At 49.9% G+C, this 16,560-nt stretch overlaps 1 protein-coding gene across 1 annotated transcript in view; it reads left to right on the top strand.

Annotated features, from left to right (window-relative positions):
• Nucleotides 1-12,799, top strand: part of CRYL1 (crystallin lambda 1) — a 53,083-nt gene extending 40,284 nt beyond the window's left edge. The window contains exons 6-8 of the mRNA XM_007664086.2: nucleotides 8,490-8,595; nucleotides 11,136-11,242; nucleotides 11,816-12,799. Of these exons, the coding sequence (XP_007662276.2) occupies nucleotides 8,490-8,595; nucleotides 11,136-11,242; nucleotides 11,816-11,929 (327 nt within the window). The 3' untranslated portion in view covers nucleotides 11,930-12,799. The remainder of the gene's footprint in view (nucleotides 1-8,489; nucleotides 8,596-11,135; nucleotides 11,243-11,815) is intronic.
• Nucleotides 12,800-16,560: the final 3,761 nt, after the last annotated feature.

Below are 16,560 nucleotides of genomic sequence, written 5' to 3'. Positions count from 1 at the left end.
GGGTGAAAGCATTTGGAGAGAAGTCTGTGGGTAGGAGGCAGTGTGGGGAGGGTGTCCTGCCAGGCCAATGTTTTCTAGGTCAGACCTGCCCATGTTGTTTATTTTATGACAGACTAGCATCTTGGTGAGAACAGTGGGGTAGATGGGCTGCCGCTCTGGTAGGGTCAGGAGACCTTACCCAGTGGATAGGGTAGGGGAAGAATCCCTATGGAAATCAGTGCCGGCTTGTCTCCAGAGTGTGTGCGATAGCCATGAGAGGGACTGAGGGGAAGCCCTCTTTTGGAGACCTCTGGGTCCCGGGGGCAGAGAGACATAAGCATGAGACAGCATGTTCAGAGCAGCCTGCCCAGATAGGAGGAAAGTGAATTTTCTCCAAAGTTTCTTCTTTAATGGAGAGTGGTTGAAATCACTCCGGGCTGCCTCAGGCCACCGCAGATCTGGACTGTATCCAGCAGCAAGGAGCTGAGTATGGGGAGAGACACAGGGTGTGGCTGGGGGCGTCTGTTCCCAGGCCAGGCACACACTTCATGAAGCGGTGAGAGAACCACTCTCCTCAGGAGCTGCGGGGCCCCGGCCCCTTTCCGATGGGTGGGACCAGGCCAGCCCTTTCCCCCACGGGCAGGTCGGAAGGCGACAGCGGGTCGGCCATCTTGTCTGTGTTCCTGCATGGGACGGAGGGAGACCTTGGGCTAGGGATGTCTGGGCCAGTTCTGGCCATTCCTGCTCTCTGCAGAGATCTCCAGGCCACCAGGATATCTTCCGTTCCCAGGAACCCCGCCAAGACCCGTGGCAGGTTCTGCCTTTTCTGAGACGCGTGGACTCATTACTGCAAGAGGCCTTGGCAAGCCAGAACAACACATGCTGACCTGGATTTTCCCATTACTCCTCCGGCTCCCTCCCCAGCTCAGGGGACCTGCCCAGGGGTCAGGTCAAGGTCTCCTGCTTCTCGGCTATCGCACTCTATTTATGAAAGCTTTCAGCCATCTTTGGCTCTCGGCATTTCTGCTCCCAGACCATAGGCTCTCTGGTCTCTTTGAACCTTTCTCCCCTCGGGCCCCAGGTCTCTTGGAATCTCTCCAAAACTTGCCCTTCTTCTCTGTCCCATCATCTCCAGCTCCTTCTGGATGAGGCAGGCATGCCATGTGTCCTCTCCCCCTTCCCTAACTCCTCCACACTGGGGGATACCATGGTCTTCCTACACCCCCAGATGAGAGCTCTGGGGGTAACTGTCATGCTCTCTTGCTACCACCACCAAGTGATTGTCAAATCTGGTTTCTGTCACCCGTCTTTTCCCATTTAGGCTAGAGGATGCTCTGTGCTTTTCCATGCTGGAAACACCTTACCTGGAGCTTTCACAGCACACACTGCTTTTTGTAAAGTTGGTAACCTACTCGCTCCCCAATTGGAGTTCAGTGCCGATGGGTGAGAACATGTAGGTCGCAGAACTGGAAGTGAATGGAAGTGAGCCTTTACCTCGATTTTCCTAAGGGTTATTATAATAATAATGATAGTATTTGTTAAGCGCTTACTATGCGCCAAGCACTGTTCTAAGCACTTATGAAATTTAATAAAGTTCCCTGCTTCCATGAGCAGGACAGTCAATCACTTGCATTTATTCTGTCAATCACTCGTATTTACTGAGCACTTACTGTGTACAGTAAAAACTCCTCACTGTTGGCTTCGAAGCTCTCCATCACCTTGCCTGCTCCTACCTCACCTCCCTTCTCTCTCTCTATATCCCAGCCCACACACTCCACTCCTCTGATGCTAACCTCCTCACTGTGCCTCGTTCCCGCCTGTCCCGCCGTCGACCCCTGGTCCGCCGTGAACCCCTGGCCCACATCCTACCTCTGGCCTGGAATGCCCTCCCTCCTCAAATCCACTAAACAATCTCACTTCCTCCCTTCACAGCTCTACTGTGAAGGAGAAGGCTCACCTCCTCCAAGAGGCCTTCACAGACTAAGCCCCCCTTTTCCTCAGCTCCCCCCACCTCCCCATCACCCTGACTCGCTCCCTTTGCTATACCCCCTGACCCTACAGCACTTGTGTATAGGTGTACATATTTATTTATATTAATGCCTGTTTACTTATTTTGATGTCCCTCTCCCCTCTTCTAAATTGTAAGCCCATTGGGAGCAGGGATTGTCTCTATTGCTGAATTGTACTTTCATAGCGCTTAGTACAGTGCTCTGCACACAGAAAGCGCTCAATAAATGCGACTGAATGAATGAATGCAGAGCACTGTACTCAATGCTTGGGAGAGTACAGTATAACAGAGTTGGTTGACACATTCCCTGCCCACAAGGTGCTTAAATTCTACAGGGGGAGGCAGATATTAAAATAAATTACAGATATGTACATAAATGCTGTGGAGCTGAGAGTGGGGTTGAATTAAGGGTACAAATCCAAGTTCATGGGTGACGCAGAAGGGAGAGGGAGAAGGGGAATGAAGGCTTCGTTGGGGAAGGCCTCTTGGAGGAGGTGAAATTTTAATGAGACTTGAGGTCTGTTGGATATGAAGGGGAGGGCGTTCCAGGCCAGAAGCAGGATGTGGGCAAGGAGTCCGCCAGTTAGAGAGATAAGACCAAAGTACAGTGTGTAGGTTGGCATTAGAGGAGTGAAGTGAACGTGCTGGGTTGTAGTAGGAAATCAGAGAGGTAAGATTGGAGGGGTTAAGGTGACTGAGTCAAGCAACAAAATGTTTTAGTGCTCCTTTCCCCTCGCCTCCCCCAGCTGTCCTTCATTTTTCCGTAGTTGGCACGGATCAGCAATAGGTGGAAGACTTTTCCCAACGTAATCATTTTCCAGGAATGATTCAGTACCTCGTTGCATCAGCTCAGAGTTATAGCCAGTGACTTCTTTTACTGGTGAGCAAAATGCCCATGACCAAGCATGCAGGAATGTTAGAGTCCTGCCCCCTTGGAGATGTGTAGGTTCTGGCAACAGACAAAACAATTTTAAACCAAACCACAATTGTCTGAGTAATAATCTGTCCAGGCAGAGGGAGAAGCCTCCATTGTTGCAATGTGGCAAGAGCCACATTGCTCCGTAGGGGAGAGGCCATGAGCCCAAGTGGGTTTGGAAACAGTATGATGGGGTGGCGGGGGGAGAGAGAGAGAGACATAGCATTTCCACGGAAATGGCCATGGCCAAGCCTGGCCCTCTGCACATGAGGACCATCCTACCTTGGGTCTGCAGGCCTTTTTGACCAGCGGGACGTGTTGCCTGGGGGAGGGCCAACTCCTGTTGCTTGAGCAAAAATAGTAAGCTCCTGCTCCCAAATGACCTTCCAATTTGCAGTTTTAAATCCCCGCTCAGTCTCCCGCTGTTCTCTCAAGCCCGAGATACATAGGGACTGCACTTCCAAGGCTTTGCCCAGCTATAAACAGGCTAGCTCTAAAAAATAAAATGTCATGTGTGATCCCTTTCTCCCGAAACTTTCTAAAAATGAGGAACAGTGTGGCCTACTGGAAAGAGTGTGGGCCTGGGAGTCAGACATCCTGGGTTTTAATCCTGGCTCTGCTACTTCTCTGCTCTTTGAGTCACTTGGGCAAGTCACTTAACTTCTCTGGGCTTTAGTTATCTTATTTGTAAAATGGGGATTAAATCCTCCTCCCTCCAATTTAGACTGTGAGCCCTGTGTGAAACAGGGTCTGTGTCCATCCTGATTATTTAATATCTACCCTAGTGCTTAGAACAATGCTTGACACATCATAAGTATTTAACAAATACCCTGAAAAATTTGTGGAAAAAAAACCCAACCTCCTTGAAAAATCTAGGAACCACCATTTCTGGTCAGGTGGGCAATCCACCCATCCTGGGATCTGATTCCCATGCCACCCAGATGCTGGGAGAACTGGGTAAGGGTTGCCCTATGGACCCCTTCCCTCAAAGAAGGCTCAAACTATCTCAGAATGCCAGAGTTCATTCATTTCTCCAAACCTCTCTGGGCCTGCTGGTATTTTTAAGCCACACAACTTCCTGTAGGAATGAATTCCATATCCTGTGCTCACCACCCATAGAGTGAAGAAGGGTTTCCTTTTGTGGTGTTTTTTTGAAGCTACCAACTTCCAGCTTCTGTGGGTGGCCCCTCATCCTGGTGCTGCGGGTTGGCGGAATGGTTCCAGTTTGTCCATCCACCCACTCCGTGATCTTGTAACTTCAATTTTGCCCCCTAAATCCGTGTCTTCCCAGACCCAAGAGTCCTATCCTAATTTTTTTCACCTGGAAGATGAGAAACACATTCTGACACTTCCAGAATGATATTGATCAGACATTTGTGCGCCTGGTCTCATTCTAGTAACTCCACAGAATTCAATTGAGAAAAACCGAGGCTGGGGTTGAGCCAAGTGTACAGGCCTAGTGAGGATAACCAATCAGTCAATCAGTGGTATTTATTGAACACTTATTGTATACAGAGCACTGTACTAAACAATTGGGAAAGTAAAATACAACAAAGTTGATAGATGAAGTCTGTCCTGCCCACAAGGAATTTGCAGTCTATAGGCAGAGAAAGACATTAGAAGAGTTTAGGGTTAGGGAAAATAGTAGCTTGTAAGAGAATAAGAATCTCCCTGTGAAATAGAAAATGAGTGTATATTTGTAGTGGGCAAAACCTTCTGTGACTTAGGATGAAGTGGATTGAGTTTTAAGCCCTACTGACATCTAGATGATTTGGACTTCCTTTTTGTTGTAGTTGGTGGTTATTGAAAGAATCTGGGCTCCCAGAAACCTCAACCAGAGCTGGGTGGGGAGAGGGCAGTGAGGGAACTGAGGCAGCTGAAAGGCATCAGAGGGGGAGGGTTTCCTCGATCCACTTCTTGGATGTGGGCAAAGGATCCGTTTCTGGTTTACAAGGAAGCGGAAGTAGGTGCTTTCAGCTGTGATGCCTCCAGTACTGCCTCCTGGGAATGTGGTTCTGGTGTTCCGGCTCTCTGATTGGAGGGCAGCATTATTAGCTCCCAGCAGTCAGGATGATCATAGCAGTAGTATTTATTAATTGCCCACTGTGCGATGCCATGTGATGATGGCTGCCAACCCAGCCATCAGCCGGCCTCCCGCGGGCAAGTTAGGACGTGCAGAAATGGCGCTGGATGCAGGCATGATACTCACTTTGCTTTAAAAAAACATTTGCCCCTGTGGTAGTTTCCTAACCACCAACCCGGTGCAGTTAAAAAAAGTGGAAAAGTTTGCCACCTTTTAAAACCTTCTAGAAATCTGGCCTCCAAACCTTTCAGGAATTAGAATTTGGATGGGAGGTGGGGAGTTGAATATTTTCCCTTCCAGATTTTAAGGCACCTGTGCCGGAGCAGTTGGTGGTCGGGCTGGGTCCCCACTTATGCTGCTTCAGGCCTTGCGTCGCTGACTTAGGGTGTCACGGCAGAGGTCCGGGTGACGCTCCAGGAGTCTACGGTGTCATCTTGGCAAGGTGCCAAGACCAGGCGGGCTAGTTCAGGCTGTGCCTGGGAGGGGCTGGACAGTGAGGACGGGAAAGGGCAGGGTATGAGGCTTTCCAGAATCAAGGGGCTGCGTGGGACCCTGCTCTTGTGGTTAGGTTGTTTTCCCCGAGCACGCAGATAACCGTAAAGATGTCCTCACTGCTGGGGAAAGGCTGACTTACCGCTGCCCCTTCTGGTTTTAAATGCTCATAGTTATTTGTGCTTGGCCCGCCAGCCTGAGAACCAAGCATGAGTGAAGCAACTGGGAGAACCCCTCCCCCGCAACCCAGAGTCCCCCTCCATCTTGGTTCCCAGACTGCCCCCCAAGCCCTCAGCTGGGGTCCTGGGCACAGCACCCCACATGGCCCACGGTAGCCTCCTGGGTTCTCCAGGAACTCACCTTGGTTGGGTACATGTTCCTGGGCCAAGTGGAGAGAAGGGGCAGGTAAGACCCCTGACAGTGGAATCGGCCTGAGGCTTCTCCTGGCCTCAAGTTCGCTTTACCCTGGGTCTCTACCTGCTCCCCACCTCGTCCCCCCACATCAGCCAGCTGTGTTTTGGGATTCCTGCCTGACCAACTTGCAGAACCTCCCTCCTCAGTGTTTCTTGGATTAGAAACCTTCACCACTGACAGCCCGGCCCCAGCAGGCACACTGGCCTCCCTATTTATGACCATTGATACCCCTCCTCCCTACTGCAGGGAGGTGTGCTGGGCATTGGTGGGCAATGGTGGCCAGGGGAAGGGAGGAAGGGTGCCGTCCCAGTGGGTGGCATGGAGGGGGAGACGAGGTCATTGTTGAAGCTGGAATTTTGGGGTGGTTTCTGAACTTGCGTCTGCCCCTGTTCCAGTACCATGAGCAGTCAGCTGAGCTTGGTGTGAGGGAGCAGGAGCAGCCCCTTTCCTGGCAACCATTCTCCCCTCCTCCTTCTCCTCCTCTTCCTCATCCTCCTCCATGACCCTAGAGGAACCTAGACACTGTTTTGGAGGACAGTTCTGCAAGCCCAAGGAAGGAGGGAAAATTCCTCTTTCAACCTACACCAACAAGAGTATGGAAACTCTCTACCCCAATTTTCTTCAACTTTCCATCTTCCGGGAGCTGGGGACAGGCAGGCCTTTTTCCGACAATCCCCGATTACCTTTAGCCTCGAGCTTGACACTCTGCTGTCAGTCATTACCTCAACTATAACAACAGTATTAAGGATAATAATATCTCCGTACCTCTTAGATTGTGAGCCTTGTGGAACAGGGACGTGTCTAGTCCAGTTATCTGCTCAGCATAGAGCTGGGCACCTAGTAAGTGCTTAAAAAATACCATCACTGTTATTATTCATAATAGTAAGGACAATAATCCTGAAGGGGAAAGCGAAGGGTGCAGCCTGGCAAAGTGGATAAAGGACGGGCCTGGGAGTCTGAAGATCATGGGTTCTAATCCTGGCTCCATCATTTGTCTGCCGAGTGACCTTGGGCAAGTCACTTCACTTCTCTGTGCCGCAGTTACCTCATCTGCAAAATGGGGATTAAGACTGTGAGCCCCACATGGAACAGGGACTGTGTCCAACACGATTTGCTTGAATCCACCCTAGCACTTAGTATAATGCTTGGCACATAGTAAGCGCTTAACAAGTACTATTATTTTTATTCTTATTATTACCATTAATAATAATCCTCACTGTATATATTTGTTCCCAGGACTTGGTTCAGTGCAGCGCACAGGGCTGGTTCTCAGTGAATGCCATTTACAACTACTCCCCTGGGCTCCTGAGGGATTGAGCAATGTTGGCAGGAGCAGAGACGGCAGAGGGAGCTCTGACCTTCCTTCTCTCTGGTACTCCCAGAGAGCCTGCAGACTCACCCCCTCCCCAGCGGGCGGGCAGGCGGGCGAGGAGGAGTCGCCCGAGGCCCGCGGCATGGGCAGGGAGGAGCACTGGCCACCCACCGCAGTGGGCTGTGGCTCTCCTGCAGGGTTGGGGCTGGAAGGAGGGCGCTGAGTGGCCGTGGCTGGGAATCTCTCCCCACCCTGTTAAGGTACAATCAACAGTCCTTTCAGGGAAAGCCTATAGGATTTGTCCTGGAACCTGCAGTAGAGCAGGTTGGGGCCCGCTGGCGGGGTGTGGGCTGTGCGGGCTGGAAATGTGCCCTGGGTGGGCGTGCCCCTGCGGGCTCGGCTCTCCTCCGAGAGGCTTTCTGTGTCGGTCGACAGCGGTTAAGTCCCCTGCCAGCCACTGAGCTGGTGAACTGGGGTACGTCGTCTCTGTGTTGGTGGCACTGAGCGGAGCGACAGGGAGAGGCCCCAGCTGGGGCGAGGCGGGGCCTGTCCCCCAGAGGAGCGAAGGTTCTCACAGGGTCCTGTCCGGGCTGGTCCAGGGGCAGGCGGCTCCCATTCCCGAGGAATGGCTGTTTGGATTGGGATCCACTATCCTGGAGATTAGAGGGGAGGAAACGAACAGGGATTTAAGGTTCACTCTGGCTTGGTGGCAAATAGATAAATCCAACTTCACCAACCGCTGCTCTGATGAAAGTTGAAATGTCAAAGGTGGGTGTCAGTGCCGCCTGCCCACGAGGTGTGCCGGGTCACTCCGGGGCCACGCGGCCCAGCTCGTTCCAAACTGGAGCAGTCGGCTTCCTGTGGCGGATCATCCAGTTACACCTTATTGGTAAATGAGACTTGTAGTGTGAAGCTCGGCTTGATCAGAAAATGCCAAATTTCGGGCTGAGGTGGAGAGAACTGTGGCAAATTTATATTTTTCAATTCAATTATTCAAATTCACTAATTCACACCAGGGTGCGGGACAAACCCAGAGCAGTGTGGACTCTGCTGTGCTGCCTGGCCAACCCATCGCCTGCCCATCTCACTGTGCACCCAAATTACCCAACCAGTATCCGCCCATCTGCCCGTCTCGCCATCCCACACCCACCTACCGCCTCCCCCCCGTTCCCACCACTGAGGGCCAAAGGCTGTGATTGGTTTTCTCTTCAGTCAGAAACTAGACACAAAATGTCAAAATAAGCTTCCAAGCATTCACCTCCCTCCTTTCCCTTTCTCTGTGCAGGAAGGAATAGTGTCACCATCCGACCTCGACACCGTGATGTCTCATGGCCTGGGGATGCGCTACGCGTTCCTAGGGCCCCTGGAAACCATGCACCTCAACTCACAAGGTACTGTCTTCCCCTGGTGAATACTCGCAGGGCAACTGCTCAGGGCTTGATGTGGTCAGTCCTCCCGGGACTCGGATTTCTCCAACCCACCTTGGCCAAAACATGGTCCAGAACTAGCGAGCGTTAGTCTGATCTCATGAGCCCATTGGGAGGCCACATGCCACGGTATCCAAAGAAACAGTCGGGCTCCCGGAGGTGGACAGGGCGAGTACCACAGCATAGGTTTCCCTTAGCACAGGTCCTCGAAGAACAGAGCCCCCACGCTGCGTAGTTAGTGCAGTTTCTTAACTCCCCTCTCCAGTCCTACAGGGAGCAAAATGTAAAAGTTGACCATTCCTCTCTGGAAGGTTGGAGAACGGACAAATGGGATCCTGGGCCAGGGCTGGCTTCAAGCTCAGGAGTTACTTAGTGTGCGGAACCCGTCTGTTTCCCCTCGTGGCCTGTCCCTGCAAAGCTTCATCTGAAACCTGATATGGTGCTCTGAGATCCAAAGCGGCAGGAATTGAGCTGCTATGTTCTGCTTTGTTCTCCCAGTGAGCTAAGGAGGCTGTTTGAAATCAGGGTTATTAGTAGCCGAGGAGCAGACAGGTCCTGTCGTGGTCCTGTTCACAAACTGTCTGGTCCGCTGACAGAGCTGGGGGGTGAACTTCAGCTGAGAACAGCCGTATGTTTGGAAGAGAAAATCTAGCTTTCTGCTGTTGGCTGGAACAGTAGCCTTCTGTTCTCTCTAGAGTCAATTTTCAAAGGGAAATAACCAACTCAGTGTTAGCCTCAGTCTAACCATTTGGTAATATAAAGGAAACTTCCCAGCATCATTTCACCATTTTAAATGTTCATTTTCCCTGGGCAAATATAGCCATCTGCTATGTCCCTAGGAATTGTTTAGGGAAGAGAATTGAATGCAATGTAATTTCTGAACTAATTCTGCTAGAGTCAATCATTTGTAGTTATTGACTTCCAAGCTCACCCTGTTCCAAACTCCTAAGGCAAGAACCCTGGAAACCTGAGGACTGAGTGTTGTGGAGCAGACAGGAAAGAGACGTGTACTGGGTTAAATCCCCCGAAGTGTGATTAATGTAATTTTTTAAGGATATTTGTTAGGCCCTTACTCTGTGCCAGACACTGTACTAAGTGCTGGGGTGGATACAAGCTAATCAAGTTAGACACAGTATTTGACTTGATACCGTAATGATGACTGTATGTGAATCACAACTTCAGTTAGTAAAGGTCGTGGTTTCTAATCCCGGCTCTGCCACTTGTCTGCTGTTTGACCTTGGGCAAGTCACTTAACTTCTCTGTGCCTCAGTTACCTCATCTGTAAAAATGGGGATTTAAAAAAAAAAGGCGAGCCCCACGTGGGACAATCTGATTACCCTGTATCTACCCCAGTGCTTAGAATGGTATTCAGCGCATAGTAAGCGCTTAACAAATGCCATAATTATTATTATTATTCTGAAAACCCAGAGTGGCGTGTTGATGAACTGCTTTTTGCGAAAGTGGCATTTATCAAGACTGAAGTGTGGGGTTTTCTCCTGTCTTACCACATTCTCTTCCTGAAGACTGGTCTCCCATTCGTGTAGCTCTTGGGATTGGAGACTGAGCTTTATTGAACAGGTTGCTTTCCTCAGGAAAATGACTGAATAAGAGCTCTGAGCAGAGCCATGATGTTTCTTTCCTTTTTAAAATGATGATTTCAATCACACAGGCAATTTATTGATATACAGATAAATTCTCTAGGTATAGCCACTGACTTTTCTGGCCACTTTTTCATTTTATTCTAATTTTTTTTAGGTTACCTACATTATGGGGAAGTAGCAATGAATTTATGAGGCTTAATCAACAAAGTTTATTCAGCACCTAATGTGTGTGAAGCTTACAGTGTGGATTAAAAAGGAGCCACAGTCAATGAGAAGTGTTCTGGAAGTCACCTGAGAATCTGGGTGCAGAATGTCACATCTGTGCCTGACAATCAGTGGAATCAGCAATTAAGTTTAGGAGCAGGTTGCACGTGGGAAAGTACAACTTGTTGAGGGAAGAAAGTGGTTTTATTCTGAGGGACTTGAGCCTCACTAATCTGCCAGAGTACTTTGAAGGCATCCTCGTGTGTGTGTAGAGAGGGTAACCAGGAGGCAGAGTAAATTTAGGTTGTCAAAGGGCCTGAGACACAACAGGGACTCAGTAGAAGGAGCCTGGGATGAAGAGCCAGGAGACCTAGATTCTATTCCCAAGTCTGCTACTGCCTGCTGTGTGAGCTTGGCAAGTCCCTTTCCTCATATTTCTTACTACTGTCTTAATTTCTTGAGAGTACTCCATTTTTTAGACTATGAGCCCCATGTGGGGCTGTGTGTGATCAGATTGTCTTGTGTCTGCACCAGTGGTTAGCACAATGCTCAGAACATAGTAAGCCCTGGTAAATTTCGTAACCGACAAATGTGAGAACTGACTACCCACAAAACTCACTGCTGATGGGAACTTATGTTGTTTTGTGATATTTGTGTCACTGATTGAGGGAATCCTCTGTGTCTCTTTAATCATTTTAGGAATGTTGAGCTATTGTGAGCAGTATAGTGAAGGCATGAAGCGTGTCCTGAAAACATTTGGACCTGTTCCAGAGTTTTCAGGAGAAACTGTACAGAAAATTCATCAGGTTTGTGAAAAAAAGTGGATATCTGAGATGTCCTAAAGACTCCCCTCTTCTCATCAATTAATCAATGGTAGAGTGGTATTTATTGAGCACTTACTTTGTACAGAGCACTGTACTAAGTGCTTGGGGGAGAGTACAGTGAAACAGAACTGTAGACATGTTCCCCACATACAAGGAGCTTACAGTCTAAAGGGGGACCATACTCTTAGCACCCCTTGTCTAGATTCCTGTCAGCCCCTGCCTTTCTCCTCAATAGGGCCCCAGGGTAGCAGGTGGCCCAGGGATCTCAGATGTGGCCGGCGTAGAGGCCTGTGAGCCCAATGGCCAGGGATGAACGATCACACACTTGTTGGGAAAGTGTCAGGGAAGAGCTTTTGATTCCCTTGGAAACTCATGCTGATGTTTCTCGGGAAGGTTCCCATCTGGATCCCCCCACCACCTTGGGACACTTGGGGCATTCACACTCCCCTTGTTTACACCCACAGCAAGGCTAGGAGGCCCACAGGAGGCGGGGGTGGGTGAAGGTCAGTTCTTCCAGCGTCACTCACCTCCCTACTTTTTCCTCTTTCATTGCAGGCCCTGTGCGAAAACACCCCTGCAGACCCCGAGCACCTGGACGCCAGGCGGCAATGGAGAGATGAGTGCCTGATGGAGCTGGCCAAGCTGAAAGCCAAGAGACAGACCCAATGAAGGGCCGGGGACATGGCCCGGATCCCTGGAGCCCCTGTCTCTCTGTCTGCAAACCGTGCCCGATTCCATAGTTTAACACTCAGCCATCATGATCATCTGTCAACTCAGCTCTCTGGGAGCGTGTCCCCGGAGACCCTTGGAAAGGAAAAGCCGCACTGTAGTGATGAGGCCTCGTGCCCAGCCGGGTCTCCAACACCGTGCTGCCCTCTGTTCTCAGATGCGTGTTGCCAAAAGAACATCCTCTGATTCTTTAAAAGCATCCAATCCAAACCATGGAGGGAAAATCTACATCCAGGCCAAGCTGAGTGTGTGTGGCAGCGTGGGATGGGCCTTCCAGGCTCTCAGAACAGGAAGCAGGAGGTCTGAGCCATCCTGACTTTCCAAGGCCTGGGGTTGGGGGGAGGAGGCACCTGTTTTTTGGGCTAGGGGAGGGGGTGGTATGGGGATAGGGTCGGGGGGGAAGGAGGGACTCCTGTGCCTTGGATTTGCAGGGGAATATGGATCCAGGGAGCCCAGGGCCCTGGGACTCCTGGCAACAAAGCCCATTTCCAGATACCTTTGATCCATTTTGAAAACTGCCATTGTATATTGTAACATAGCAGACCTAATTATATCTTAGTTTGATTGAAATCTTATTTAATACATCAGATGGTTTATTTCTTCATAATGGGCTTGGTTTTCTCATACCAGAAAGGCACGAGTTCACCTTTGTGAGGTGTTCTTATTGCATGGACCCAGAGAAGGGAGGCTTTCTCCTCCCAGCCCACAGTCCCTCAGCTCACCTCACCCAGCTTCCCACATGCTAGGCTCAGGGAGACTGGCTGGGCTGTTCTGAAGCCTTTTCTAATAAAGATTAATTTCTGTGAAGAATCTTTGCTTTTCCATGATCATTGCCAGAATGGATTGAGCGGGGCAATGTTTGACGATACAAAGATTCGTGGAGTGAGAGAACCCAGATTTCTCCACCTATGGGCATTCAATCATCCTCACCTTCTGCTTTCCGGACATCTCTACCTGGAGGTCCCATTGACACCTCAAACTAAACATGTCCAAAACAGACCTCCTCATCTTCCCATCCAAACCCTGTCCTCCCCCTGACTTTTCTATCACCGTAGACAGTACCTCCATCCTCCCTGTCTCAACAAGCCTGTAACCTCAGCACTATCCTAAGCTCATTTTTTTATTTAATCCTCGCATTCAATCTCATGAAATTCTGTTGGTTTTACCTTTACAACATGGCTGGAATCCATCTTATCCTTTCCAAACTGCTACCAGATTGATCCAAGCACTTATTTCCCACCTTGACTACTGTATCAGCCTCCTTCCTGCCCTCCCTGCTTCCCGTCTCTCCCCTCTCCCAGTCCATATTTCATTCTGCTGGCTGGATCATTTTTCTGAAGAACCATTCAATTCATATTTCTCCACTCCTCAAAAACGTCTAGGGGTTTCTCATTCATTCAATTCATTCAATCGTCTTTAATGAGTGCTTACTGTGTGCAGAGCACTTTACTAAGTGCTTGAAAAGTACAATTCGGCAACAGAGACAATCCCTAACCAACAACGGGCTCACCTCCGCATCAAACAGAAACTCCCTATCATTGGCTTAAAGCACTCAGCTAGCTCCCTCCTACCTTACCTCATGGATTTACCATTACAACTCAGTCCACACATTCCACACTTCTAATTCCTGCCTATTCTCTGTACCTCAATCTCCTCTATCCTGCCAGCAATCCCTTGAGTGTGTCCTCCTTTGGGTCTAGAGCTCCCTCCTCCTTCATTTCTGACCATCCATCACTCTTCCCACCTTCTAAACCCTCCTAAAATCACTCTCCTCCAAGAGGCCTTTCTTGACTAAGCCCGTATTACCCCTATCCATTCTTTCCTCTGAGTCACCTATGTACTTGGCTGGGTACCCCTTAAAGCATTTTGGTGCCCCAGACTAAGAGAGACATAATTTATTTTAATGCCTGTTTCCCCCTGTAGATTGTAAACTCCTTGTGGGCAGGGATCATGTCTACCAATTCTATGGTTCTTTCCTAAATGCTTAGTACAGTGCTTTGCACACAATAAGCATTCAATAAATAAGATGGATTGATTGATTTACCTATTCCAGCCTGGCTGAGCCTGATTCACTCATTCATTCAATTGATGCAATTGTGTTTAAGTGCTTATTGTGTGCAGAGTACTGTACTAAGCACTTGGGAAAGAACAATACAACATTAAGCATTGACAATCCCTGCCCACAAAGAGCTGACTGTCTCGGGGGTGAGGGGGAGGGAGACAGACATCAATACAAATAAATAAAATAACAGATATATACAGAAGGTCTGATTCTGTATGACCCCTTCCCTTCCCCATGCAGGGGAGAATGGGCCAGGTGAGAGCCTGAGATGGGGGAAGAGAAAGAACACAACCACCAGGCATAGGGGAACGAACTCCTGGCACCTGCCCCCCAGGAGGTCTCCACTGCACTGCTCTGCCTGAAGTTATTCTATGCTGCTCTGCTCTACTCTGCTCTGTTGTGCTTTACACTACTACTCTGTGCTGCTCTCTTCTGCTGCTCTAAGGTGTTTAAGAGCAGGGATCATGTCTACTGATTCCATTGCACAGGGTAGACACTCAGTAAATACCATTGATTGATTGAATGATGCCCTCCTGTGGTGGTGTCCAATTAGGTGCCTGGCAGGGGCAGAGCAGGAAGAGAACCCCTTAGCATCAAGTCTCCTCTCAACAGCAATTTGCCTCCAGGAGGGAAAGGAAGGCAGGGCTTATTGCAGTCCCTCCTCCTCCTCCTCCCCACTCCCCACTCCCCCCCACCCCCCACCCCCACCTCCCTACGCTCCAAGCCACATGTAGCCCCCTTGGTTCCCTGGGCAAACAGAGCACTGGGCTTCAGGAGCCTGAGGCCACAAGGTGTGGGTGGGCAGGCTGTCCTGAGGTGTGTGGCTGCCCAAGGAACACCTGACTGATGGGGTACAGGAGGTGGGCACAAGCTGGACTATTTTGGCCCGGCCCCCGGAGCCCAGAGCCAGTTCTTCCTTCCATCCCCAGCTCCCAGAGCCAGTTCTTCCTTCCACCCCACCTCCAGATTAGTCCAATGGAAACCCTGCTCCAACCACTTCACCTCACTCTTTTCTCTCCCCTTAACATTGGCCCCAGTGAGGGAATGGCTGTCCTCCCAGCTTGCTTTGACCAGGTCAGAGCTGTAGTATCCAGTAGGAGATGGAAAGATACACTTTAATCTCCAAAATACAAGAAGGAAGATTCAGGAGGTCAAAGGTCATTGATTTAGGGTCCACTCTAGAGCCCTGGGGCCAGCAGCAGGATGCAAAGATCGGAACAACACGCTGAGGGCAAAGCATGTCTAGTCATGTGAAGTTAATTTCACAAAGTAAGCCACCAAATGCTTAAAGAGTAGCCCTGAAAACTAACCCTCAGCTCACAGAGAAGCTATTGCAAATACATGGATTCTCAAGGCTATCTGGCCCGGGGACCCAGGGACTCAATGGCCTGGTGTCTTGGAGTCAGAGCTGCCATTCAGTTTTGCTCTTTTTTATGGCTATGGGTGTTCTGAGTCATTTGGAAAATGAGTATCTTCAACACAACTAACAGCGGAGATATGGCAAGAATAAGGGAAAATGTCAGCAATTGCTCTATAAGCTTACTAATCACTAATCACTGGAGCAGAGATAGTGTACATCAGATGCAGTTCCCATTCTACCCAGGCTCCTGGTCTGAGTTGGGGAGACCTGGGGTCTGATGCGCAGCTTCAGAGAACTGAGTTGGGAGTGTTCTAGTAGCTGTTTGTGCCTGTTGCAAATAACAGGGGTCTCTCACTCGAGGCCCAGCTGCCCGGAGACTAGTGTACAGATGGATTTTCAGGCTCTCCTGTTGGTGCACTTTTTTCTCTCTCCATTTTCCTGTTCAAACTAGCCACATCTCTGTTTTCCCTCCTAACTGTAAATAATTTTGTGCCTGCCTGATTCCATTAGATAAAGGCAGGGACAATGCCTTACATCTTTTGTACTCTCCCAAGCACTTAGTACAGCATTCTGCATACAATAGGTGCCCAACTCAGCACTCTGGACCCAGTAGGTACTCAGTAAATGATAACTGATTGAGAAGTAAGAGGTTTGTTTTCTGTCTGTGTTCTCTAACCTCCTCTCCTCTTTCTGTGTCTTTCTCTACTTTCATCTTTCTCCTATATGGGCTTCTGTCTCCTCTTAAGTTTCTCGGCCCCTCTGTTCTTTTATTCTCTTCTCCTTCCTTCCCTCTCCTGTGCTTTCTTTCCTTGGAGCTCTGTTTTCATGCTCCTCTTCAGGTCTCAGCCTCTAACTCAGTCTCTGGGTGGGACTCTTGGTTGTGCCTCCAGGGCTCTCTCACTGCGGTCCCTGGCTACGGTCTCTACCTGCGGTCTCTGGGTGGGTCTCTGGGTGTGCCCCAGGGCTCTCCGTCTGTGGTCTCTGGCTAGGCCTCTCCCTTCTCTGCCTCACCTCCCCCGGAAGGCCTGCCCGCTGTTTGCCCCGTGCTGAAACATTGGCACCTGTGTTAAAAGACTGCACCTCTCCTCTCTCTCTTGCTCCTCTCCTCCTCTCCCCGTTTTCTCCTCATCCCTTCACCGCACTTGTCTC

Source organism: Ornithorhynchus anatinus, chromosome 20 (genome assembly GCF_004115215.2).
Source record: "Ornithorhynchus anatinus isolate Pmale09 chromosome 20, mOrnAna1.pri.v4, whole genome shotgun sequence".
Taxonomy (NCBI): domain Eukaryota; kingdom Metazoa; phylum Chordata; class Mammalia; order Monotremata; family Ornithorhynchidae; genus Ornithorhynchus; species Ornithorhynchus anatinus.
This window is presented reverse-complemented; position numbering and strand designations above follow the sequence as displayed.